A 27,904-nucleotide genomic window follows, 5' to 3' on the forward strand; every position below is an offset into this window, starting at 1 on the left:
TGTCGCCGGCAGTGATTGTCGGTTGTGGATGGGCCAGAGGAGGAGGAGGAGGAGGAGGAGGAGGAGGAGGCGGAGGAGGTTGGAGGTCATTGAAGCACATTGAACGTGAGTTGACCCCCCGTTTCAGCAGCCAATTCCCCCGCCCCTGCCACTCTCGGAGCGAGGCGTGTTATCAGTCCCCCCAGCCCACTGCCTCGAAAAGGGGGGACGAACCGATTGGGACACCAATCGATGTAATCGGAATGCCAGAACGCCGAGTAGTGCGGGTTGTACGAGTGCTTTTTTAATGGCTAATCAAACTTGTAATTGCTTATTTTTAATGGAATTTTTTGAGGAAATCGGGAGCTGTTTTTTTTTTTTTTAGAAAATATTGAATGGAAACTACTTACGCTTTTGGGCAGCCCGAGCACATCTGTGCAGTTTTGTATCTCTGGGATAAATCCATTTAAGAATCGTGAGATTCGTTCGCCATTGGGCGGAAAGGACTCAAGGCTGTCGTTTATCTTTTGCATCAATTTTCCATCTGCATTTTTCATTGCACTTTCAATTCCAATTTCCCACTCTCTCTCTCTCCCTTCCTCTCCCTCAATCTTTTTTCCAAACAATTACACAGCAATTTTTGCTACTGTCTTGGTTTGTGGATGGCCCCCCCCCCCCCTCACACCCCCCACCATCCGAGACCCTCTCCATCTGTTCGAAAAGGCATTTGCATAAGAAAAGAAATTGGACTTGACCAGCATATGGCTTCAAAAAAGAAACAACCGAGAACCCAGACAAAATGTTGCATGTATGTACATCTCTCTCTGTGGCGGGGAGGTGCTGGGGGAAAAATGTTCAATTGGGAAAGCATTCGCCTCTCCCCTTGCCCCTTGCCCCCTTCTGGCTGTCTGCTGGGCCGCAACGTAACCAGAAATCAATAGCATAAAAGCAGAACGAGAAAATGCCATTAAAAAGTGTCATAATCGGTCAGCATAATGAAAAGTATTCGCCCGTACAGTGCCAGCCATTCGTACACCCCTCAACCCCTCTCTGTGTCCGTCCCTCAAGTCGCTTTCCATAAATCAATATGCGGAAACCCTTATATGGGGGGAAAAGCTTCTCTGCGCCACGTTTTTGGGTTTTCGTTTTTCTTTTTGGAATTTATTGTAGCATAATTTTTTGAGGTTTTTTTCCAGTGCCAACTCTTTTTCTTATCGCTCGATGCGTCTCCCTCGTGGGCCGTGTCGTTCTGTGTGTTAACAAGCGTTTGATTGCCGCATTAGAAAGAAGAGAACACATGAAATGCTCCACGGCAAACAGGCTAGACGGAGACAGGGCAGAGGGGCGAACAGGGGGCTGATAAGCCACTGCTCCGATAAGAAGGAAGGGGTGCCTAATGCCGGGGTGCCGGAGGGAAGGGTCAAATCGAGCGATAAGCCCCATAGCCACAACTGGAACTAGGAGAATCTTACATGGACATCAAAAGTCTCGTAGATAAGATTGTTCGAATCGGAGTGGGACTCGGTGTTAATTCTCCGGAAAGGAGTCTCCGTCTCCGTCTTCGTCTGTGTCTGGGTCTGGGTCTGCGTCTACGTCTATGGCCTGACTGACTGCCCCATAAACCATAAAGAGAGACGACTGCCAAGAGAGCGAGAGAAACGCTGGACGCGAGTGTCGTGTTCCGTCGAGTACAAAGCTCAAAAGTTGATTAAGTTTATTTGATAAGCAAAAGCATTTGATTTGTATCTAGCCATCCACCAAGAGGCTGAACGAGGGAGGAGAACAGAGCGCTAGAACAGCAGAGGGGGAGTGGGCGAGGCAGTGCAAAGTTCGCCGATGAGTCGCTGGGGAAGAGTCGAAACCAAAAGTCCAAATCGAATGAAACGCAAGTCCACTTCAGAGCCAACGATTGAGGTGGATTTTCCAGGGGAAAAAGAACCAAAGAACACTGGCACACAAAGTCATCTTACTCAGAGATTGATTGAGAAACCCATAGATAAAGAAACTTGAGCGCTTTCAAGAGTTTTCAAGTTTCCACGAATGCAGTTTCCAATTATTTCTCATAATTCCATCATCAATGAATAGCCTTGGGCAATCAATGCCGAAGAGGACAAGGAATGGGCCATGGAGGTCCTGGTAATTGCTGAAAGAAATCCGATGATTCTGCCACCTGTTTATCTGCCGTTTATCTCCACGATTTGTGCATTATTTAAATCATTTTGAAAATGGAATTTAATTGAATGCCAGGCCACTATCCACCATCCACCATCCACCATTCATTCGTTTTTGGCCAATTGAAATATGGAATGCAATGAAACGAATGAATTATGTTAAGTGGAAAACTGAAATGACAACAATCCCCCCCCCCCCCCCCCCCCCCCCCCCCCCCATCCCTCTCTCTGTGTGCCAGTGGGGGCTCCACTGGGGGCACCGATGTGCAATTATATTTTATTTGATTTGCATGTCAATGTTGCATAAAACGAAGCGCCAGTGTCGGCAATTGGCATAAATAAATGACAGACAGCTCTAGAACTGTACAACTATAGAACTGTACAACTGTAGAGCTCTAGAGCGAATTGTTGTATTGTTTGCCCGAGTAAACAAGAGACACACACACGCCGAAAGAGGGAGCAGAGTGGAGCTATCTTCTCTCCTACTGGTCTCCTCTCTGCCGCCCTCCATCCAAGTATTATTGATTGCAAATTGGCCTGCTAATCATTAATCTAGAATATTTTGCAATGACATAATACCCGGGCACCAACTGTGGCCAGCGTGTGGCGTCAATTGATAAGGGAATGCCAGTACAAGTACTGTATATATGTACATATATATAATCCGCCAAAGGAATGCATTGATAAGCCTTTCGGTGGAAACTTCACCTGTCTCTCCCTCTCTCTCTCCCTCTCTCTTGGGGGAAAAGTTTTGCATTGATTCATTGACTTTCTTTGGGGGCAATTAAAAGTTTTAATTGAAAAATCCCACAGCCCCTCCTTCGGCGGGGGGGGGGAGGAGGAGCCACGTTTAGTTTGCCTTTGCGTATGAGCGATATTTTTTGTGTGCATTTTCATAATTAAGCGAGTGAGTGAAAAGCGTGAAAAGTGTGAAAAGCTCGCGCACAAAAGTGAATACAAAGTGTGAAAAATATTTTCATAAATATCCACACTATGGTTGGGAGAGGGGTGAGGGGGGGGGGGGGGGTTGTTTGTCAAATGCATTTGAAGAAGAACTGAAAACTGAGCACAAGAAAATTGGTGTGTGTGTGTGTGCGTGTGTGTGTGTGTGTGGCGTGTGAGAAATTTGTCACGCCAGGCAGTCAGGCAGGCAGGCAGGCAGCAGCTGGTGGTCATTTTTTGTCTTTGCTTGCGAGGAGGGAGAATCGAGAATCGAGAATCCCCCAAACCCCCCCCCCTAACCCGCTCCCCCAGCACCCCTGAAGCACACACCGAAATTGCGGTCACAACAATTTGTTTTCGAGGGGGCGGGGGATGGTTTCTATTTTAAACAAAAGATATAACTATATGTAAAGATACATGCTCGTATCTGTAGCCATGCACCATGGGTATCTGTATCTTCAACTGGCTTTTTGGGGCCGCTTGAAGTTTCCTGCAAATGCCAAAAACCAGAGACCAGAAACCAGAGACTTTGTTTAATCAATTTTTAGCTGAGTTTGGGCTTTAAAGGAAATTATGGGAAATATTTGCGCTGGCATTTGGCCATGCCACTCACACACACACACACACCCATACATACATATGTCCTTTTTGTGTGTGTGTGTGTGTGTGTGGGCCAGCAAGGACGTCGCTACCTGGAAATTCAAGTAAGGAATACGGCAGCAGGCAGCGGGCGAAAAAAAAAGCGCAGAAAAATAAGGAAAAACGAATCAAATTAAGGTTAAATACCACAAAGCGAGCAAACACACACACACACACACACAGTGTACACTCTACCAATACATTGAAACTTAAATCCGAAACTAAGCACACACACACACACACCGTTGCAGACGCGGGGAATACACACGGACACGTGTCGTCCCTCTTTGGCGGCGCCTGAAAGCAGGCAACACTTTTTGCCCTTGCCGCCCCGCCCGCTGACTTCGTTTTAGACCCCTACCGTCCCTACCGCCCCTCCCCACACACCGTTTCCTGTGGCTCCTCTTCTGGCTCTGGCTCTGGCTCTGGCTCGGGCTTAAAGGTTCCTTTTTTTCACGTAGGCGTTGCCACCGGAATTTCTGTTGGCAAAATGATGGACAACAACAACTGGCACACAGCAAAACAAACTGCTGCCAGGAAGTGCCAGGAAGGATGGGAAAACAGTCACGAAACCCACTCCTGGGCAGAGCCTAAGGGGGCCCCCCGAAGAGGCTGAAATTGAGGCACTAAAAATACCCAAAAGCTGGCACAACGAGCAGAGTTCACAGTTCGTGCAACATTAATAACAAAATCCATAAATGAAATAATGTTGCTCCTTCATTTGTTTGCCTGATGACGTCAAAAAACGCAAGCGAAAAGGAATAAGGAAACCGGAAAAAGGGAAATAGAAATGGCAACAATAAAGCAAAAAAAAAAAAAAAAAAGAATAAGAAAAGAAGGAAATACAAAGTTCGCCAAATGGCAAAAAAAAAAAAAACAAAAAAGAAAGAAAATCGACTAAAAAAATACAAAACGGGAAGTTCTGCCACCCTCCTGCCACCCCCTGCCAGCCCCCGCTTGTAATGGCCAAAAACCTCGCGGCACACAAAAGACACACAGACCTACATACGGCAGAGTGCCCCCCGCCCCGTCCGGCCCCCTTCGGGCCCCTCCGGCCCCACCGCTTTTTGCACAGATTTTCAGTGTGGAATGTACGGCTCTCAAGCTCGCAACCAACACACACTCCTGCCACAGAGCCGTGCCTCAGACTGAACATGTGTTGGTTGTAAACAGGAAGCAGCAGCGGCAGCGGCAGCGGCAGTGGCACAAGCCGAAGCAGCTGGGACCCCGCAGAAATACGAGGAACGAAGGAGCGAAGGAACGAAGAATGTTGTGCCACATTCTCGACACCCCTCGTTGTCCCTCGTTGTCCCTCGGTGCCCCTTGGTGGCACTTCGTGCCCCTCCTGGTGCTCTGCTCGCCTGCTTGTAGCATGTTGCAAATGTCAAAGTAGCAAAACCCGGAAATTCGAAGGACATGTTCGAGACACGACGCCCACGACACGACACGACACGACAGCGCCCACACACAGGCACAGCAGAGAGAGGCACTGGAGACTTGGAAGAGAGAGTAAAAGTCTCCGCAAGTGGAGAGCGAGAGAGCGAGAAGGCAACACATGCGCAGATCGCCTCACTCTCTCTCCCTCCAAGTTTTTTTTCGGTTTTTGTTTTCGTTTTTGTGCGTGGCTTTGCTTTTGGTCTGTAATTGTTATTGTCTTTTATGAGCCGGTAATACTATCTGCTCTCTCGCTCTCGCTCTCCCTCTCCCCCTCCCCCTCCCTCTCTCTGTGCGTTTCCCCTTGGGCAAAATGTAAGTCAAACTTAAGCATCTTAAGCCAAGTTAGTGCCCCGTCGCCTCTTGCTTGTTTTTCCAACTAACACTAAGAAAACAGAGAGCTTTGCTCTACCCTCTCCTTCTCCTCCTCCTCCTCCTTCTCCTCTGTTCCCCCCTCCGCTGTTGCAAAAAGCGTGCTTGAATTATTAGCCCAAAGTGCGGTTTCTTCGATTAGTCTTTGGCTCAATCACAAGGCACCGCTTTTTTGAAGAGACACCCATGGCGTATACGCAATGCAGTCCTTAGACGCTGGCAAAGCCTTTAATCTGCCAGGGAATCAACGATGTAAACAAGACCCCAAGCCATTTCAAGGTTACTGCTGCTTCTGCTGCTGCTGATCCCTGTACCAATCGGCGTATGCGCAATTTCCGCTCAATCATACGCACTGCTGTCCCGGCTCTGGGCCCCCAGCCTTTGACAAATTACATGCGCGAGGCCGCACCATCGTTGCCGAATGGATTTTCCTAATCAGTTTTCCCCGACTCGCCGCTAATCAGCTTTTCCCATCTGCTGACGCAGTTTTTCAGGCACTCGGACAGATCATGTGCTAACAAGTAATCAAAATAAAGCAAAAACTATTCAAGAATTCAAGAATGAAAAAAGGAAAGCATGAAAAATGTTCTTCCATTCCGAGGGGGGAAAAAAAACAAGCAAAGAACACAGCATTTTAGACGAAAGAAAAAAGAGCTAAAGAATAACTAAAATTAGCCAAAGATAATTTCAAATGGAAATTGCTGCAACAAGTAATTGCAGGCCCCCCTCCAGCCCACCGCCCCCCTCCGAGAGATACATTTGCTTAATTTACCTTTTAAAATGTTTTTTTCATTCTCGAAAATGAAAATATTTTTGGAGCATCTATTTTTGGGGCCTTTTCGTTGCTTTTCTTTGCGTTTCAATTAGTATTCGTCTGGCCGCTGGCCGCTGACGCAATTATCAATTGTTTTTCCTTTTCATGGGAAAAAAATCTCATTTCGAATGAGTTTTCCGCGCGCATAAATCGTCACCTTCAATTGTTTTCGATCTATTTATAGGCACCGCATTATGGACATTCCTTTTGGCCCGTCTGTTCTTGGCTGTGGCGGGTTTTGTGATAAGGCTGATAAGGCTCCACAGGAAGCAGCAAAAGTGCAGGGGTGTGCCGGAAGGGGGGGGGGGGGGGGGGGCGGGGCTGCGGTTCCCAAGCATAATTCCATAATTCAATAATTCTTATCGTTCTCTCGTGTGGAATTCTGGCACAAATTGCATTGTTATTGACTGTTTTATGGCTTGTGGGGGGCTCCAATGCGGTTCCAGGAATCGCTCAAGAGCTCTCTCCACACTTTTTCTATAGATATAGCAAATGCCTGGCGGCACGGCTCTTAGATTAACCAGAAGGTCTGTGCCGTCTATTGTACATTCGATATCTGGCAATACGATATCGGTTCATTTAGTGTTTATCTTTCACTCAAAAAGGTTCGGTTCGGTTCGGTTCGGTTCCCCCCTATCTAGCTGTCCGCCATATATGTACTTTGCACATCGATCTTCATAATCAGACTTCCTTGAGCTGAAATTTTATTTGTTTTTCTTTACTTCTTGGCTCATTTGTCAAAAAAAAGAAGCGAAGCCGAAGCCGCCTTTTGTTGCACAAACAATTTGTGTCGTCGTCTGCGTTCCTTTTTCGATATAAACAGTGTCCGTTCTGTATCTGTATCTGTATCTACAGACAGGCTTTATCAAAACACACACAATATACACAATCCGACGATAAATCAAAGTGCAGGAATTGCAATATTTATCAGAGTATCGGAAAAAAATACAGACAAAAGAGACAGAGCCAGGGCCAGGGCCTGGGGCTGGGGCTGGGGTTGCGGCTGGGGTAGAGTTTATTTTTCAATTGAGAGGCGATTTGCGTTTAATACGATACTATAAACAAAAGATTATGGGTTTTATGGGTACAAATTAGTACAAAAAAAAAGAGGCGAAAAAACCCTGAAGAGAAATAAAAATTTTTTGGTTCAATGAAATATGATTATGGACACAGACGGGCGCCGCCGTTCGGCCGAGGGTTCGAAACGATACCATCGCCAAACAGGAAATACCAAACGAATATATATACACTATATGTGGAGTGTATAGGTGTGCAGATAGGAGCCGCCGGCTAGGTGCAGGAACGTATCTGCGAAATATAGTTTTTGGGCTTAAATTTGCAATGGAAATTGGTACAGATACAGATACAATTTCCTGTATTGCGGGTGATAAAAATTCAAATAATTCTACCAATAGTTCAGCTTTAATCGGGGGGGGTACAATATTTAAGGAAAGCCAGATGGAAAACTGGAAAATGGAGAGTATTCCTGTTGAAGATTGATTTCTTCAAAGAGAAGTACACTCCATCGTGTGCCCCGTCTCGCCTTGTGACCTCGTGCTCACTATCTCTCTCCCAGTGTGGCTTTGCACTGAAGCGTGGTCTTTCTTTCAGGTCGAAGACAAGTCAACCTGCCTGAACTTTAATTTGTTTGCCTGTCAGAAAACGCCAATCCCCAATCCCCAAGCTATATTCCTAACGATATCTACTAAATGTCATTCTTGGACTGTGTCCTCATTTTGTTCCTTCAATCAAGTTTTCAATAAAAAACTGAAGTGCAAGACAGAGAGCAGGGGGGACACAGGGGGGCCGGGGGAGACGCATCAAAAATTGATTAGTTTATAACGAAGGCAAATTGAGGTTTAATTTGTTTTGAGTGGGCCACTGAATTGCTCTGTGCTCCGTGCTCTGTGCTCCGTTCTCCGTGTGCGCTGTGCTCTCTGTGCGTGACTGCTATATCAATATGTCTGCCACTGTACATTGTCTGAAAGGTCACAAAGATGGTGGGTGGGGTGGGTTGGGGGGGGGCTGTAAGAATGGTCATGACTGCACTGACAGTCAGGTCATAGCCACAATTTGCTGGCCATTAAGCCCACAAAGATTATGGCTTATGGCTGATGGCTGAGCCCCGAAGCCGGCCAGAGACTTGCCACCGAAGGGTGGGGGTGGGGAGGGTCTCTATAAAATATTTAAAATGCCATTCCCATACACTAGAATGAATGATTCGCCCCACACACACACACACACACACACACACACACTGTGGTTCCCCATTTCTCTCTCTCTGTCGCTCCCTTTCTATCCCTCTCTGTCTCTCTGTTTTGGGTCATTATATTAGTTGGCTATCGTTTTGTGGCTCTTTCTTTTTTGCTTTGTTGTTGGCTCTGCAATTAGTTTGGCTTGCATTCGTTTGACATTTTGCCGTGCCCCATACAACCATCTGCCACACACACACCCCAGCCCCCCCCCTACACCCCGGTGGCACCACCCTGTAGATGGTTGTCTTCCTCTTGCGACAATATCTCGTGCATTCGCTTTTGTCAAATGACATTTCTATTTCTTCGAGTCACTCAGACACACAGACACATACATATATCTATGCACCTGGGCGAGTGTATTAGTGTGTTGCCAGGACAGACCCCTCCCCCCTCCCCCTCTCCTCCCTTGCATAGTCTGCCACTAATGTGGCGTACGTTTTTTGGCCAACACTTTATCAAGATGGCAGACGCCTTGGCTCCCAGCCAGCCAGCCAGCCAGCCCGCCAGCCAGCGGCAAAAGTGCACACAAAACTACAAAATTGTGTACCTACCCCGAAATTAGTAGAAGACGGGGACAGGGGGGGGGGGGGGGGGGGGGGGGGTACACCTTGAGTTTTGGCCACACTTTTCGGTGGAGTGAAGGAGTGAAGCGAAGGAGTTTCTTTTTTGTGAATTGCTAAAAAGTCGAAATTGGTAGACAATTTTTGAGAATGAAAATATGAGAGCTGTTTTCTATGCCACCCACTTTTCCTCCCTGCCACCACCTCTACCTCCACCACTCAGATGAGTCATTTCTTTCGCTTTTCGCCTTTCTATTTTCCATTTTCCATTTTCTATTTGATATTCTTTTTGTCTCTTTTTTCTTGTGTGTGCTTTCGTTAACAAATTTGTTTTCCTTTTTGGAATTATTTATCTTGGCGCAATTTTTCATTTCCCCAGAGGAGCAAAGGGGGGGAGCAAGGGGGGCGGGGAAGGGGGCTGGCTCTTAAGCATTAAGCATTTTCTGAGGGTATCAACGGGGTTCGCTGCGACAACATGTGCCATTTGTCTTTCAACCTTCAAGAAACATTTAGACGTCATTCATCTCTCATAATTCTCGCTCGGGGCGTTTGCTTTTGCTTTTGTTTTCTGCTTTTGCTTTTGCTTTTATTTGTGTGTGTTCTTTTGTCTTTGCTACTTGTGCTTCCTTTTCTAGTTTGGCAAAACCGAAGGAATTTTCCACTCCACCATTAAATCGAGTTAGAAACGAGGGGGGCTTTTGTGAGTCGCTGCTGCGACCGACACTCGAAATTTGTACCCGATACTCCGCCAGAGGGCGCACACACATTGCACGACGAAGAGTGTGTGAGAGCGAGACGTGTAAATCGATTTCAGTCTTGTGGATATGGGCATTCTTTTCGACTCTGCGGACTCTGGGATCTAGGCGGTCATCGGGACGGACAGACAGGGACACACAGGGCTCAATGCTGATCAGGAATTCCCCCCAAAGAGTCGTATGTCATGTAGATATGTTTGTCAAATCGGTAATCAATGTGGGACCAGGATCTTTAGCACAAGCATCGTCGCCGTTTTCACTCACATGCAACTGTCAAAGCTCTGGATATGCCGGCAATGTAGTCGGCAGATGTGGCACCGCACGTTCCACCTGGAAATTCTCCGTCGCACCCGATACCTATGCTGCTCATCGCGGCCCTCCTAACGGCCAAGTCGCTGTTGATGCACCCCTGGATCCTACTCAACAGCTGTTTGATTGGGCGCGAGATCGTATCTCGGCTCTACGGGCTCACACTGCGCATGGTACTGCCCATTATCTTCACTTGTCTGCTTGGCCTGATGGTCAAGTGTGTGAAGGAGGTCGTCGAGCGGTCTTCAGTGAAAAATTTGCGGATTTTGCGCGTTATGTGAGTCCTAATAGAACTCAATCGTTTGTTAGTCTTTTCTGAACCTACTTTAAGACTTTAAGACGAGGGGGAACGTTGCGTCAGTCAGTATGGCTGCTCTCCGCCACAGGACGCACACATTGCACGACGATTACACTTGAGTGAGAGAGATAGAGACTGATTCGACAATCTGGTAGATATAGTCCAACTTACCCCCCCTTTTTTTGGGTATCGGGCATTAAAAGAGAAATATATTCGGCTCCTGGCTTATTGTTGATTGCCGGAAAAGTTGAACCATCGCTCCCCTGCTGATGGTTCTTGATGGCCTTCTACTTCTGCCTGGGGTTCTAGGGGCCATATAACGTTTCGACTGCTGGCCCCGTCAAGGACGTTTGATAAGATTGCCCCAATAGCAGAAACAGAGGTAGAAGCAGCAACGGAAACAGAAGTTGAAACATTATTTTCCGCTGGAATTCAAGTTTTATGCGGAATAAACTTTTATGGCAAAGAAAAGGAAAATATAAACTTTTTAGGACAGGACACGGGGACACCATCTCTCTCTCAACCTCCCTCCCCCCCCCCCGAAATAACGGGACAAACAATTATGGGCATGGAAATTATTCGGAAATTCGAAAGAATATTCGAAAATGTTGGGTCTTTAATTCACATAAAAACATAAATCACTGCGTGACGCAGTTTGTGGGGCCCTGACTAATGTCTATATACCTATGTGCCCATGTGCCCATGTGCCTATAGTATATATACACGTAGTAGCTGTCTATATCTTGAGCTAATCTGCCATCAAAAATATATGTCAGCCAGCAGCAAAACGCCCAAATAAATTCCATTCCTCCATTCCTCGGAGCCACAAAAGAAAGTCCGTCCCGATATGAAAAATGTTGAAAAAATTAAATGAAAATAAATATCTTGGATATACTGAGAATTCCAAAAACGAAAATTAGTCAAATAAAAAAAACAAATCACTTGCAGTCGAGGGGCAATAAAAGTGTGAAAAGACGAACGGACGTTGCGTCCGTGGGTCGCGAGTGTTTATTTTGATTGTCTTGATTACAGTCATCATCAGCGACAGAGGGACAGAGAGACAGAGAGACAGAGAGACAGACATATACACAGGTTGATTACACCATATACACTCTATAGATACAGATACAGATACAGATACAGATACAGATACACATTCCATACAAATGTGGCAGCCATAGAGATATAGATACGAGCGAGATATGGATGGACATTATACAATACCAGAGATTGCTGGCTCTGCCTGGCATGGGGCCAATAAATTGGGCTGTGCAAATACCAGCCATAGACTTGTAGAACAAAGGTTGCATTTCGGTGTCATGGAGGTGTGGCTCCCCAGAGCATACGGTAGTAGTAGAGCCCATTCTATCCAGAAAGTGCAAGTGCCAAACGAGACGAGATTCATTTCAGCAGATTATATATGTGTACGTATCGCTCATCAAATCGGGAATACAATGTACAATGGCTTCTATTTCTTGTGTAATTTATTGGCCGGGGTCTGAGTGGCATTACAGCCCTTTCCACTGGGATCCACTGGGGATACAGTGTGTGCCGTGTGGGGGAATGGGATCGTAAATAATTCGAACGACCGTCGAGTGCCCATCGTCTGTTCCTCTGTTCGTCCGGTGTTTGCTTATCAATTTCCAGTTTAGTTTTTTTCAATTCGGATTCGGTTTCGATTCGATTCGATTCGAGTGGTCTCGGGGCTGCCATAAAGCATGTTTTATGTGGCTAATATTTAATATTATATATTTAAGTGATTGATTTCGATTTCGACAGAATAATCAGTGACTAATTTATGGTGCGAGCGGTGCAACAACGAGAACGGACTATGGCGCCCGGTCTGGGATCGGCTGGTGCGCACCTCTCTCTATCTCTCTCTCTCTCTCTCGCTCTTACCTCATCGATGACTGTGGCACCTTCCTCTAACCGTAGTACTCGTAATATTTGCCCAGTCCAGTCGTTGAGATCATTGTGTGTCCAGTCCAGTGGTGCCCCAAGGGGGAACTGTCACGAATGCTCCCAGTGTGCTCTGTGCCTGTCCCTCTTCTAGATCTGCTCTCTGCTTTCCTTCTCGCATCATCTTTTATAGTTCTCTCCCTCTCTCTGGCTGTCAATTTGCGTTTATTAGATGCACACACGAGGCACTGGCACTGGCGCAAGCGAGGCTTGAGCTATGGATACCTGAGCGGTGTGCCAGGGGAGGGGAAGGTGTGGGGGATATGTGAATGACTTGGGTCACAGCTGGCGGGACGAGAGCAGCAGCAGCAGCACTTGAGAGCAGCAGAGCGTGCTCAACTATTTGGCTGCTGCCACACCTGTGTCTCCCCTACCCCCCTCCCCACTCTGGCCACACAACCCCCTCCCTGCAGCCCTCAAGCCACGTCTAAGGCTGCCCCTGGCCCACACACACACACACACACACACACGTGCTTTTTATTCAATTAACACAGCGAGAAGACCAGAGAAGAGCCAGCCCCGGAGGCGGTGGGAGGGCAGGGGGTTCATGCATTAATTTGAGCCAAGAGCTCAGGCAGCTGCCAAAAAATTGACTTAATTTGTTAAGAAAACAAAGAAGAAGAGCGAGAAGAACCCTCTCCCCGAGGGGGTTGGCTGAAAGAGGGTTAAGTGGCAGTAAGGGGTGGGGATGGGGCGGTGGAATGTTGCATGTAATCGAGATAATCCGTTAATTAGCCAAACCAAATAGGAAGAAACTTTTACTTCTTTACGGGCCGAAAGAGCATTACGAATTATGCAAATTTCAATGGTTTTAATCAGCGAAAGAACAGAAACCTGGAAGAGAAACGGGGAACGAGGGAGAGGAAACAGTACAGAGAATGTGGCATATCCTTGACATTTAGCGGGGGCGAAAAGGTTAGTTATGGACAGCAGTGCCTCCTCAAACTATCGTACAAGCGACACCAATCCTTTCTGCACTGCTGCCCCGGATCCCTGCGTTGATCCAGAGAGAGAGAGAGAGAGGGAGAGAGGGATTACCTCAATTTAAAAGGCTGCCCAAAGGACAGACGGAGATGACCTAAGTGCCTTCCTCTGTTCCAAGGGAAAACTTCTGGTCAGGTCAGAGTTCCTCCTCCTCATCCCCCTCTGGGTGGCGCAGCCTATCAAAAAGTGAGATGCAAACGCATTCGGCAAGTGGCAAGTGGCAAGTGCCACTAAAAAAACAAACGACAAAACCGCAAATTGAAAGAGCAGCAAAAAGGAAAAGAAATGAAAGCAAAAATTTGCATAAGAGACTGCTGCGAAACGGTTTCCATTTGACGAAAGTCGATTCGAGAGCCGGTCGGGGGCAGCCGGTGCCCACTGTACTGCCACACTCAATTCATTGAAAAAAAAAAAAAAAAAACGGAGGAAAAAGAAAGACAGAAAAACACTTAAAGCGGCAACGAGAACTGCGACAATGTTGGACACAGAATAAAAAGTGGGCAAGGAGACAAAAACAAAAGAGAAAACGTTGAAATGAAAATGCAGCCACCCTTCAGTGGCACCCTTCCCAACCCCCCCTAAACCCCCCTAACCCCGCCGCCCCCCTTGGACTGTCTGGTGTCGCTTCATGCGTTGGCTTTGCTTCATTAAAATTTGTTTTTCATTTCAATTAAGTTGCGGTTTCCAGCCGAAATCAAAGCCATTGTTTGGTTACCAGGAAAAAAGCAGGATGCCGCCTGCAAGGGGGAAGGAAAGTGGATCAAGTGGCAGGCACTCCGGCACTCCGGTTTTGGGGCCAAAAGATATCGCATTTAATGGGGCGAATCCTTGGCCACTCAAATGTTTCGTTTCGGCTAATTTGCTGCACAATTAGTTTCCAGTTAGGTAAATCATCAAACGATTTCCCATAAGATTTATGCGAAACAGAAAACAGAAAACAGAAAATAGAAAACACATTTCGCTGGGGCCCACCCACGCGAAGAGATCTATTTGCCCGTACACCTGCCTCGGGCACGGGAAAAACTCGGTGAAAACTGAACAATAAATGTGTATGTACATTACTTGGAGAATGCCATTCGAGATGGATGTGCGGCTGTGTGGCTGGGAAAAACATATTTAAGACCCATTTCTATTTGCAAATTCATGCCAAAAACGAGGCAAATTCAATTTGGCCTTTGATCAAAGATGAAATTGCAGTCCAAAAGGAGACAGACACAGAGAGGCTGGAGGAGGGGGGGGCTGTTGAGAGGATTTATTACTATGAAATGTGCTGTAAACGGCTCAAAGCGGTACAACGCGGCGTATGCGTAATGTGCGCTCTCTTTCGCTCGCGGGACAAATGCCAGATACAAATATGAATAGAATACGAAAGAATGAGTATTCGTAGATGTTTGCACACTTAATGAGCCAATAAAAGTGTTGGCCGCCGCCTCGTACACATTTTCCCCCACAGCTAAATCAATAAAAACATCGTTTCATTTCATTTCGTATCGTTCCTTCGGTCTTTCCTTCGCCTCTACAGTATTTATAAATTCTAAAATGTTATATTCATTTGTGGTTTTAGTATTTTTGTTGCTGTTTGTTATGGCTTAAATGGTTTCTCAATTGCAAATGCAATTGCAAGAGAGCAGACATGGGGCTCGAGGGTGGAATGGGGTTGTTAATTACTTGGAAAAGTGTCAAAAAAAAGAAAAAGGAAACACATGTGGAGGGGGTTTGGGGAGTGAAATATTTCAAAATATGTATGTCTTGGGAAAGGCCTCAAGTGCTCGCTCACCCTATTGATTGCCCTTTTTGTTCTTTTGATTGCTTTTGCCCACTTTTCGAACATGAAAATTCTCATGTTCTTGCTCTGATGAATTCTTGCCTTGCCGTGCCTTTCCCTGCCTTGCCTTTGCCCATTGAGCAATAAATACAGCAAAATTAATTGCTGCCTCTCTCTCTCTCTCTCTCTCCCTTTTGGGGTGGTGCTTGGGCCCTGCTTAACACATTTTAATTGCCCCAAAAATGTACGCATTCCCGAAATCAGATTTTTGCCAAAAAAGTCACATGTGGGGTCTTCTGTCATGTCATTTCTGTGGTCTGCAAATTGTATATTTATTTGATTTCCACATAAAACGGTAATTAAAAATGTGTTTTAATTAAACATCCACCCTCTCTCTCTCTTTCCCTTTTTGCAGGTGAGTTTTCGACGCTACTGATACTACTTGAAAAATATATGATTTAAGAGTCCCAAGGGGTAAGTGAAATTCCAATGAAAGATCTCAAGCTCGGACATTGTGCGGCTCCAAAAGGGGGTTTCCAGCACACATCATTGCAATCATGATTATGTGGAATTGTGTTTACAAACTGCGAGATGAGATCATAACAATTTTGATTATTTTTATTTTTAAATATTACCTTAAACAATAATAATATTAATAGTTGTATGGGTTGGACTTCTATTCTGATTAATGGAATTACTATGTTCTATTCATAGAATTAATTGAACAAATCCAAGCATTGAGTAATAATTTAGAGATTGATTGATCTCTGGATACACCATTCGCATCTTTTAGGCAGCTTTTCCTTCACTGGGGTGTACGTCTGATTTACTTAGAGACTTTAATGTGGATTCCTATGCATATGCCAAGACCCCTGAACGACTTGTTAACCCTTTTAAAGCCCCTGCCTTATTTCACCACAAAATAAAAGCCCTCCCTCAGCCCCCGTTTGGCAGATTTTCGCTTCCATTTTTTTGTTTTTGTTCATGCCAGCCGACAGCTTAGTTAATTAACACTCGCCGGCAATTACAAAAAAATAAAAAAACACACACAAAAATACAAAAAAAAAAAAAAAAAAACAGCCACAATAAACAGCTCAATTAACGCCACTCACGAGGGGTTCAGGCAATGGAGGGAGGGTGGGGGTGGGGGATGTGCATGCATCGGCAGCGGCAACAGACATTTTTACTAGTTCGAAGTAGTTTTGTCATGTGAACGACAATTAGAAAACGCGGTTACATCATGGATACCCGAACCGAACCGAACCGAAAACACAAAATAGTTAACGGCAACAAAGGGTTAATTCCATTCCCCATTACGTGCTCATTGAGAGCGAAACGGACGGACGGATGGATGGATGGATGGATGGGGGGGTTGGGGGAGGAAACTGTCATTGAGGCCGAAATATGAAATTATGAAAACAGAACACAAAATAAAGTACAGGCAAATAGATATATTGTTAGAAATGTTTAAATATTCGAAATTATATTTTTAGTAAGGCGCAAAAAAATGTGAGAAAAACCGCGTGAAAACGCGTGGAAAAGCGCCTTTGATTTTGTGCGCCCTGCCCTGCCCTGCCCTGCCCTGTTCTGTGCTGTGCGTTTTAAACGATGTTTTACACATTTCGAAAACTGTCAGAAGACAAAGTGTGTTGGGTGTTGGGTGTTCGGGGAAATTCTTTGGCAGAAAATAAAACCACATGAAAAGTGGAAGCTCATCTTCGTTTATAAATAACCGCAGATATATACCGTAGATATACATTCTGCTGAAACTCTTTTGTTACTTGGAATATTTGAACGCGTGGTGTTCTGGGCAGCAGCTGCCCAACGAAAAATTTGATTGGATTTTCTAGCGGTGTGGCGCCCTCCGACGACTGCCAGTGGCAACGACACGTCAACCATTGACATTTTCTGAATGAATTTCGGTTATAAATAAACAGAACGAGCCGAAGAGGGCCGCCCATTAAATATAGACACACAAAACGCACAAAACACACAAAAAACACATTTAATTCATGCCTAATCTAATGAGAAAAAATGTTTTCACTCCAATTCGTTTGGCATTGTTTGAATGGGGCGAAATTGTTGGTTTTTTCGGGTATCTGTATCGAGAATATATATATGTACATATATATTGTATAGTGGATACTAATTGATCTACTAATTGAAGGCGATGTCCGAAATTCGTATAAAATTATAATTAAATATTTGATTGACAGGGAAATAAATCAAATTTAGTCGGAAATTATTCCGAGCTTTTGTTTCCCATTTCGAATGTCATTGTTTATTGATTGGAGTGATTTAGAATTACCTTTTTGTTCGTAGATTTCTATGGGAAATGGGAATGCAATGAAAAGCTCTTTTGTATGCTTTTTGTATGCCTTGAACCGCAAGCGAAAGCTTTCAGCGTGCGCCCTCTGGCGGCGGCTGGACTAGGGCTTACGCGGAAAGCTCCGCCAGCAGAAAGCTTTGCGTGCTTTCCGTTCGAGGGTCTCTGGCGCTGCTGTAGGCAAATAGTCTGGCGCTTTGCTATGAATATTCCCCTCCTCTGCCAGCCATCATTAAACTAGAGTCAGTAGCACGTGGCCTCCCTCTCCGTCTCTCTCTATCACACCGCCTCGATATCATTCATACGCCGCGTTAACAATTAATTAGAATCTTTGTTTTTTCCCTCATCGTTTTCGCTGTCGCTGTCGCTGCCGTTGCCGTTGCCGTTGCCTACGACAACAATTAGAATTGAAATCTCTGACGTTGGCTCTCGCTCGTTATTCGTTCATCGTTATTCGTTCATCGTTATTCGTTTGTTGTTTTCTCTTTCTGTCTGCCTCCCTGCCTCTCTGTCTCTGTCTCTGTCTCTGCCTCCGTTCCCTTCTGCCGTGGGTCACATGTTTGGGCAGTGTGTTCGACGCCGACGTCAGCAGAGTGTCGAACGTTTCTTGGACTTTTCTTGGATTTCCATGGAATGGGCCCGTCTGGACACTACTCAAATTTCAGTGCCTTCTCCAGTGCCTCCAGACCGTCAGCGTTTTTCCCACCCTGTGCCCCCTTCCACACGGTTGTAATATTAGCACCTACTAAATCCATTTCCATTTCCATTTCCGATGCTCTAGAAATACCTACATTTCACCTGATTCCCCCAATTTGCACCGCATTCGCATGGAAAGTGGCCTCGAATCATTGTCACTGTCATGGTCGGGGCAACTGATACCCGTATCGCAGCACTTTTATTGTTTTATGCTGTCTTTCGTGCGGTCAGCACTAAGTCGATGGATCGAACCGGTTGTCCCCTCTGATAAGCCGACCTGCTATATAATTTTTATTTCTTAAACCTAAAAAAATCGCCAACTAGTTTCACGAGAGGCCATAAAATGTACGACCCAATAGACAACAGAGCGCGCGTGTTCAGAGGCATTTCAAAGAGTCCAAAAGGAAAGAGTCCCAAGTGCCACCAACGAAAAGGGGAAACCACAATGAATTCTATCGATCTATCCATCTATCGATTCTGTCTGGTGACACTCTATAGATACCTCAATCTGCTGTACTATCAGTCGTTTATCTATCTATCTTTTATCTATATACGATCATCAACCCAGAAAGATCTGTAGATCTGAGTGCATAAATAACAAAAGTAATTAGAGCAAAAAGTCACCCTTTGCTCAATCCCCCATCCCCCATCGCCCTCCCCATCCCCATCCCCATCCCCACTGTGGCTCTCGCTCTCGTTAACACCTCTCGTGGCGTTTGTGGTGTCGTTTACAGAACCCCTATCTGGGTCAACTGGTTTTTCGGATTTAATAAGCCCCAGCACACGGGGTGGCTGTCGTAAAAAGCGTTTAAACATTTCAGCATTTCTAAATAATTATTTAGCAAAACGTTAATTTATGACCTGCTGCACTCAACACGTGCAAACGCGACACTAACGTCGCCATAGCCGGAGCCGGAGCCGGAGCCACAGCCATGGCCGTCGCCAGAGAACTTGAGAATCGGAGACCCAGAGAGAACCCCAGACGGCACACACAAACACAACCGAATGGAATGGAAAAGTATTTTGCGACTTTGCCCTGGAAGTGCAGTCGTCTTTTGTGGTGCGGAAATACCCCTACCAATGCGAGGGTGGGGATGCCCTCTATGCTGCTCAATTTGTTCGGCAATTAATTTGTTTTCATCAGTCCGATAGCCAGTTTTCTTATTCGATTTCCCAGATGCAAAACGTATCTGAAAAAACATCCAACGTGTGCGTGTGTGTGTGTGTGTGTGAGTCACTGGGTGTGTGTGTGTGTGAGTGTGCTTTAAATTGGCTATTTATAAACGGGGAAGTGAGACAAGAGCTGACAAGGGGGGAAACAAACCCACAGAAGAGGCAACAGCAGCAGTAGAGCTTCGTCTCGAGTTTGTTTGTGTGCTCTCCCGCTCCCGCTCCCGCTCCCGCTCCCGCTCCCGCTGCCCCAACGGCAGGGCTCATTCATTCACTGGCAAGCGCCACTCATTGTATCTGTGTGGTACTCAGAAGCACACGCACACAGCTGCACGGCTCCCCACAGAGCGAGAACGAGAGAGTGGGAGAGCGAGAAGCAGAGGCCGGCGCACGTGGTAGCGAAACGTGATAACACAAAATACAACAACTGACAACAAAACAAACAGAAAACCTGACAACGTTGTCGCTGCCTCGGCCGCCGCCGGCCGTCTCGGCCGGCGTCGCTGCCTCTGCCGCCGTGGCTCTGTTGGCGTCGCTTTTCCGCATCGTATGCCCGTGTATGCGCCCGTATGCCTGTTGCCGTTTGCCGTGGCCTGCCATTGGCTCCGGCCGTTCGGCACATAAGCCCGGCCAATGGGCTTCGACCGTGGCGCATCCTGCTGCCATTGGCAGGATCCCAGGAGCCGAGAAGCCGAGCAGCCGAGCAGCCGAGGAGCCGACGAGCCGAGGAGCTGATGAGCCGAAGCTAAATGTTGACTTGTTGCTTAAAATAGTCGCAGTGGCCGGACCACAGGGCGTATACACGATATATCCAATAACCGATGTTCGATTTTGAAGTGACGGAACAGGTGACACCCCCCCCTCCCCACCCAGAGGGTGGAAGGGTGCAGGTGCAGGTGCACAACTGATTGGGGAGAAGGTTTTCTTTTGACGCAACAAAAGAAAGCAACACAAAAAGGGCTTGTGCGACAGGTCTCAAGACAGGGATTATAAATAGAATAAACGGAATGCTTTTCCCCGAGATATTTATAGAATTATTCGAGAATATGCGAAGGATTTCCCTTTGGAGGGGGCTGGAAATGCCAGGATATCGAACTCGTCTAGGCTATGGGGTAGGGGACTTTAAAGCACTATTTTTTAATTGCTAAAAAGATCAAGTATACGCTCTGTATGACGCATTTTGCGCAGTGGCACCCACTTACAGCCTTGCCCCTTGAGATGCGACCACACCATGCACACAGAGAGAGGGAGAGAGAGAGTGACCCACTCCCACTGCTAGCCCTTGCTCCCCTCCACCGCCATGACTTGGCATTTAATCAGCTTGCGGCAGAGACTCAGTCGCATCACATTGCGCCTACGTCACGTGTTGCACACGCATCAATGCCACACACAGATTGGCACGCACTTGTGATCCGTGGGCTGGGGACACAGTGAGGCCTGCGTACAGTGTCCCCGGAAGGGAGGCCCTGCTGCGAACGGCCTGGCGTGGCCAAGGCCCACTGTAGCTGTAAGCGTGAACGGGAGCGAAGGGTAGAGTGGGAGAGCGGCAGCTTTGGAAATTTTTCTAGCTTTTTGTCAAAGTGATTTGTATCTGTGTATCTGTATCTGTGTATCGGTGAGTGTATGCCAAATGCAAGCGTCGTCCAACGTGCCCTCTACTGCCTGCTCTCTCTATCGCTCGCTCGCTAGCTGTCTGCCCTCCCTCTCCCGCTCGCACTCCCTGTCCCTGCTTCTCACTCTCTCTCTCTCAATTAATTCTGAGCGTGTATGGGTGGCCGGTGTGTCCGCAACACGTGCTTAGAACTTTGCTAGACAGTGGGCTTTGGGTCATATTGAAATCCGCGTGACTTTGCCGCTGTCCTCAGCTCTCGAGCTCTCGGCTGCGCTGGCCACTCGGGCTCTCGCAGTCGCAGTCGCAGCCGCCGCCGCAGTCGCCGCCGCAGTCTCAGCTGCTGCTTTTGCTGCAGCTGCTGTTGGGGGCTGATTAATATATGAATACTTGTTGTATTCCTTGTTAAGTATATAGCCGTATATGCCAATATTTTATTTGATAAAACTGAGAAAACAAATATCAGACAGAGAGAGGGAGTCGCTTGTTGTTTTGGTGGACCTCCGCTCCGCCCTTTACGTAAGCCTTTGACTTACTTGCAGAAAATTGTAATTTACACTGAGAGTAGCCCCCCCCCCCACCCCTCGGCTGGCTGGCGGCAGCGACTGCAGCCGAGGCAGTGGCAGCGGCAGCGGCAGAGGGCCCGTAGAATCGGAGACCGGAGACCCTGGCTATTGGATCGGCGGCCGGCATTCGGTCGCATCGCGTTCTCATGTGAAAATCATCGTCGGCGGTTGCTCCGTTCTTTGTGGCTCCTCCTCGAGCGGAAATCAAACAAAAATCTAAAAATTTTTTTGTATTTTTTTTTTGTAGTAGTAACATTTAAGGAAAAACGCAACCGAATCTAAATAAATCTTAATTGATTTCTCCATAGGGAAATTTTCTAGAAAGAAATTTGCCAGCAAATGGAAATAAAAAACTATTTTTTTTTTTGTATGTGCAAATAATTAATAATCATTTTCAAGTGCAACAATTGTGAAATCCAGCCAATGTGTGCATGTGGGCGTGCAAAAACAAAACTATAAAAATAGAGAGACAAAGAGAGAGCGAGAGAGAGAGAGAGCGAGATCGAGGGAGGGCGAGAGAGAGCCAGTGGGGCTCTTATCAGCGATCGCAACGAAAGATCTCTCTTTTTTCGCAACTTCAGCGGCACCAAAGTTACGGATCCAATTTCCGGATGGAATAATATTGTGTCTAAAACAACAACCAAACAAACAAACAACAGAAAGCAAAAGAAAAGCCCAGAAATCAAGGTTTTCTTAAGGGAATAAGAAAAGGTATTACCACAAGAAAGGAAGAAGACTTCTATTTCAATTAATTAACAACATAATAGTACATTTTTTTGTTGTGTTTTTTTTAATGTGGAATAAAAGAAAAGTGCAGAGAATGCCATTTCCCGAAGAAAACTGCACAGAAAAACGTATTATTATTGATTGAAAAGCAAAAGAAAACACACACAGAAATGCCTTTTCTTATTCGTTATCGCCAAACGATCATCAATCTCTATATAGAGCGAAAAGCAAATCAAACTCAAAATCAAAGTGCATTCCATTATCACACAAACAAACAACAATCGCAATCATTCAGTTGGACACTCACAAACACACACATAATCAATCTATCGAAGTGATCTTTAATCGATCAACAATCATCAACGAATCACTGAATCATCACCCAACACTGCCACACCTCATGATCATTCCCGACAATTGGCTAAACAGAGAGCACAGATAGAGAGAGAGAGAGAGGGAGAAACACCGGAATGAATCTAATTTGAGTTTTCAAAATGAAAGCGCACTATTTTCAGAGCTGAACGAAAGCCAAACCAAACCAAGACATAAACTTAACGAAACCACAGTGAACGAATACCAGTGTTGGCTAACAATGCGCACAACTATCGGCCGTGGCCCAAGGTTCAGCTACAACAGCGTCCAGCACAAGGAGGTGATCACCTAAGCCCACAGCCCACAGGCCACAGGCCACAGGCTCTAACAATCGAAAAGCAGTGACAGAACCCAGTGATAGTCCCAGCTAAAGCATCAGATAGGCCACACATTCCAGTGATTAGTGATCAGAGATCAATAATCAGTGATCAGTAATCAGTGATTAGCGATCATGTCGTCGGATACGAACTCGTGCGCCAGCTTCTTTGCCCAGGAGCATACCAATGCCACACTGTCGCAGTACTTTCAGCAGCTCAACTCTCAGGTGGCTGCCGCTGCGGCCGTGGCCAGTGGCGGGGCCCCCAGCAGCAGCAACAACAACAACAACAACAACAACAACAGCAGCAGCAGCAGTGGCAACAATAGCAGCGGCAACAGCGACAGTGGCAACGATGGCAGCCTCACCGGATCCACGGGCACCCTGGATAACCATCGCAGCAGCGTCAGCAGCAATGATTCGGGCAAGAGCAGTGCAGAGGGCGCTGGCGGTGGAGGCGGTGCCAGTGGCAGTGGCAGTGGCAGCACCAGTGGCGTGAATGCCTGGGCCCTGCAGCAGCAGCAACAGACGGCAGCGTTGCACCACCACCAGCAGCAACAGCAGCAACAGCAACAGCAGCAACATTTACAACAGCAGCAGCAGGCGCATGCACACCAGCAACATGCTGCCGCTGTGGCTGCCGCGCAGATCCAGCAGCAACAACACACACATCACGCTCAACAGCATGCCGCTGCCCAGCAGCAGCAGCAGCAGCACCATCCCCATGGACCGCCTCATGGACCGCCCCATAGCCACCCAGCGCATCCACACCCCCACTCGCACCAGCACCCGCACCCGCACCCGCACCACACCCACCCACAGCAGCAACAGCAACAGCAGCAGCAGCAACATCATCATCACCAGCAACAGCAGCAGCAACACGCCCAACAGCAGCAACATCACGCCGCCCAACTGGCCCACACCCTCTCCTCGGCAGCGGCAGCCCCCGCCCCCAACAACAACAACAGCGGAAGTGGAAGTGGAAGTGGAAGCGGCAGCACCCACTCCATCTTCGGAACCGGAAATTTCCACTACAAGAGCAACAACTCGTGGACCCTGCCGACGCTCACGTACCAGAGGCTCTACCAGGAGAATCCCCACTACCAGCGGAGCGCCTTCATGGATCCCCAGGGGAATGGGGCGGCAGCAGCAGCAGCAGCAGTGGCCGCTGCCGGCTGCAATGTGGCAGCAGCAGCTGCGGCCGCGGCTGCCAATGTCGCTGGTGGCGGTCAGGCCGTCGTCAATGCGAGCTCCAATAGCTCCAGCAGCAACACTCCATCAGCGGGAGCCCTCAATCCCAACAGCAATGTGGTGGCCAGGCAAAATAGTAGCAACAGCAACAACAACAGCAGCAGCAACCCCAACACCAACACGAATGTGTCCTCCGTGGATCATGTGGCAAATGCAGTGGCAGCGGCAGTGATTGCCAACGAGCATCAGACCCATTTGAACAGCCTCAAGGCGAGATTTCAGCCATCTAGCTCAGGTGAGAGGCGGTCGAAGGCGATTGAAAGGGATTGAAAGGGATCGGGATTGGCATTGATTGGGAATATCTCTGCACAAATATACAGATATATCTATGGGTGTTTCCCAGATGTACGCATTGCAAGTGCTAAAAAGGTCAAAGTAAGACGCACTTTCCAAATGATTTTTCTATCATAATTGGTTCTAAGTTCGATTCGTTTTCGAGGTTTTTTTTGCAATAAACCAAGGCCTTCGCACCGGGCAAAAGTACACGTGGTTTTCGCGGAGATCAATTCAAATTCAAGCTCCGATTTCAGGTAAACTCAAGGCCATATATTGATGCGAATTTCTGATTTTTAAAAAGGAAATTTAAACCTCTGTCGCACGGCACAGATATTTCTTGGCTTAATACAGGCTAAGGAATATACCTTTAACAGAGATTGGGCGAATTTTCTGGTATTTTCTTCAGATAGTTCAATCTGTTAGAGAGAATTTGGGGAAAGACTTAGATCAAGCATCACATCTTTCTTCTAGGAGAAAATAGTAAGGGAAGCATGACCATAAAAATACCGAGAAATACCGAAAACATGAAGTTTTCAGATCAAAGTTAATTAAATAATATGGTGGAAAAGCCTTTAGCCATAGGGAGATAAATGTATCGTTTAATGGCAAACTGTGGTTTAAAGCAGCTCCAATGAGACCCCCTAATACACAGATATAATAGGAATGTCCATATACAAGTTTTAAGGTGCTCAAAATGTACTGAATGTTTCATTTTCTTTTGCGAAAATTTTCCATTGGGGAGATCCCGAGAATTCCACTCACTCTACAAAGTAGATGTCGCTCTCCTGCTCCCACACCCTCGCTGTTTGTCTCTAACTGCAACCCCCAGCCCACCCCCCTTTCCGTCCATCCATCCATCCACCCATCCATCCATCCCTTTCATTCCAATAGCTGATATCATCGGACGTCAGCGGCGTACAACTTTGCGCATTTCCAGCTCAAAGTCAAGAAAGCTTGCGGCGCACACGTGAGTGGACTGACGTCGTCTGTCGTCTGGATCGAATGCGAAACGAAATACAGATATAGATATAGATACAGATACAGATACAGATGCAGGCACATGTATCTGCGACTGTCACTGCAGATATGTATCTGTATTTTTGGAATTTTTTAAAGCGTTTGTCAGGTCCAATGTCTGCCTCATTGCCCTACCGCAATGAGATTTTCGTTATTTGTTCAACTCAAAGAACCTTTCATTTATTTTCTTTTCGTGTGATAAGACTTTCTGGCGACCTATGACAAACTGCGTTGTAATTCAATTTGTTATCAGTCTCTCTCTCTCTCTCTCTCTCTATTCGATCGGTGTCTGCCTGTCTCCCTCTGTGTTTTTTTCTATTCCAACATCATTGTATTTTATGGCTGGCAATTAGTGCTGGAAAATTATTTGATATTCCATTAAATTTTCCATTTAATGAGAATTATATGGAATGTACACCTGACATTTGAAACGGTCTGTGCCATAAAAGACTTGGCTTTTCTGTTCTGTTTTTGTTTTTGTTTTTGTTTTGTTTTGATTGTATTTGATCCTTTCTCTGGCCCTTTCAGCGCTTTTTGATCTACTTTGTCAATGCATTTGGCACAAATTTTGGTGGTCCTTTTTTTGTATTTTTTGTATTTTTTAGTTGGTTTCCCTTTGAAAAGCGCGACTAGGCTGCCACCAGCATTTTCCATTTCCATTTTTTTTTTGTTCCTTTCACGCTGAGGTCAGTTGGATGATGCATTCGGTTTGATTAGATTTCGGAATTAGGCTGATGAGATTTTTGATGGCAAGTGATGGAAATATGCATATGCCAAATGAATGGCAAATGTGGGTGGACTGCACCTACTGTGCGCCCCTCCCCCTCCCCCCTTCCCCCTGCCTACGCCTCCTGTTCGACCATTCTATTCATCATTTGAGCGGTGAAATTTGTGCTGTATTGAATCCACTGGAAATGACCTTTTAAAGGCAGAATGAATAATAATTTGTACGGCCAGATTCGTGTGGGCTCCGAGTGTGGGGAAAGCTGCGAGTAAAATGGATAAATGACAGTTTTAGCGGCCTGTGGGTGGGCCCCCCATGCATGGGAAAATACATATAGTATATATGTATGTATATACATATATATATCTGGCAGCCTTGACTGCGACGATCGTTATTCTATAAATTTTCTAATGATTCTCCAAGCGGACAATTTCTAACTATTTCTCTGTTTTATTTCATTTCCAGGTAAGCTTCAATCGACTTGAAAAATTCTGGAATGGCTCTTGTTTTTTGTGAGTTTTGAAACATTTGTGTGTTGTTTTTTGGCTGGTAAGCTTTTCATTCGTATTCGTATCATCCATCGTGGGCGGGGAAAATGTGGGAGGGCTTGGCAAGCTTGCAAAAAGCGTTCACATTCACTCGAACGCAGCGAAAGCTTTTGGCTGCTCATCTCACTCAAAACAAAGCTGCTGCTGCTGCCGCTGACGCTTTCGCTTACGCTTACGCTAGCTTTGGCGCTGGCGCCGGCGCTGGCGTCGCTGCTGCTGCCTGGCATGCGCGTGTGGAAAATCTACGCTTCCGCATCTAGTGCAGCGGCAGCGCAGCTCACACGAAGCGTGGCGAAGCGCACGAAGGCAGAAAGACAGAGATGGAACGCCGACCCGAAGTTTGGCAGGCTGCGCTGCACGAAAGAAAGTAAACAGGCGGAGAATGCGCAAAAAAGCGACAGAGGGAGAGAGAGAGTGAGAAAGCGGGAGCAGAGCTGCGACTGCCGCTTTTATGCTTTCGGTTTCAAGTTTGGCTTTGACGTTGGCTGCGCAGTCGCAACATTTCGGTTACTGCAGCTGCTGCTGCTCCCGCTGCTCCCGCTGCTGCTTCTCCTCTGTAAGGGGGAGAGGGCGGGGCGTCGGGGGTCCCCATCCCCACCATCGAAGCTGCGTTGCATGAGGCTGGCCTGGCGACGCCGCGCGCGTTCACTCAGCGTTCGCAGTCCGGCGGCACCGGTTCGTTTCTCGGTCTCTACGGCGCTACCCAAAACTGAAAACCCAAAAACGGAAGACCACCAACCCGCAACCGTACCGTACCGTACCCCACCCCGCACCGCATCGCACCGCACCGCACCGCACACTCACTCTCTGCACACAGATGCAAACGAGCCGAAAAACCCATAAAATACAACAAAATATACGACGCGTGTCTTCGTCTTTAGCACGGCCTTAGCTTTCGAATTCGAACTCGAAATCGTGCGAACTTGTGAACTTTCGTTTGCCCCCCTCCCCGAAGCTGCGCTGGCCAGAGGAGATCCTCCCGCCCGATCCTCCCGCCTGGATTGCAATTTATTTGTAGTGCAGTGTAAAATATAGAATTTCTTGTATCTTTAACAAAAAGTGAGCGAGCCT

General features: G+C 46.8%; 1 protein-coding gene across 8 annotated transcripts in view; it reads left to right on the forward strand.

Moving 5' to 3' along the window:
* The window catches only part of LOC6599865 (hepatic leukemia factor), a 54,538-nt gene that overhangs the window by 14,157 nt on the left and 12,477 nt on the right, over positions 1-27,904 (forward strand). Inside the window, exons 1-3 of one of the 8 annotated variants that reach the window (XM_026991432.1) lie at positions 21,754-22,314; positions 22,831-23,704; positions 23,804-24,503. The exons of 6 other annotated variants lie outside the window; for them this stretch is intronic. In XM_026991432.1, the coding sequence (XP_026847233.1) occupies positions 23,153-23,704; positions 23,804-24,503 (1,252 nt within the window). In that variant the 5' untranslated portion in view covers positions 21,754-22,314; positions 22,831-23,152. Of the gene's footprint in view, positions 1-19,248; positions 19,319-21,753; positions 22,315-22,830; positions 23,705-23,803; positions 24,504-27,904 lie in introns of those variants that run through there. One more of the 8 variants, XM_026991437.1, reaches the window with a different exon arrangement.

This window comes from Drosophila persimilis, unplaced genomic scaffold (genome assembly GCF_003286085.1).
Source record: "Drosophila persimilis strain 14011-0111.01,24,50 unplaced genomic scaffold, DperRS2 tig00000676-arrow-arrow-pilon, whole genome shotgun sequence".
NCBI classification, from domain to species: domain Eukaryota; kingdom Metazoa; phylum Arthropoda; class Insecta; order Diptera; family Drosophilidae; genus Drosophila; species Drosophila persimilis.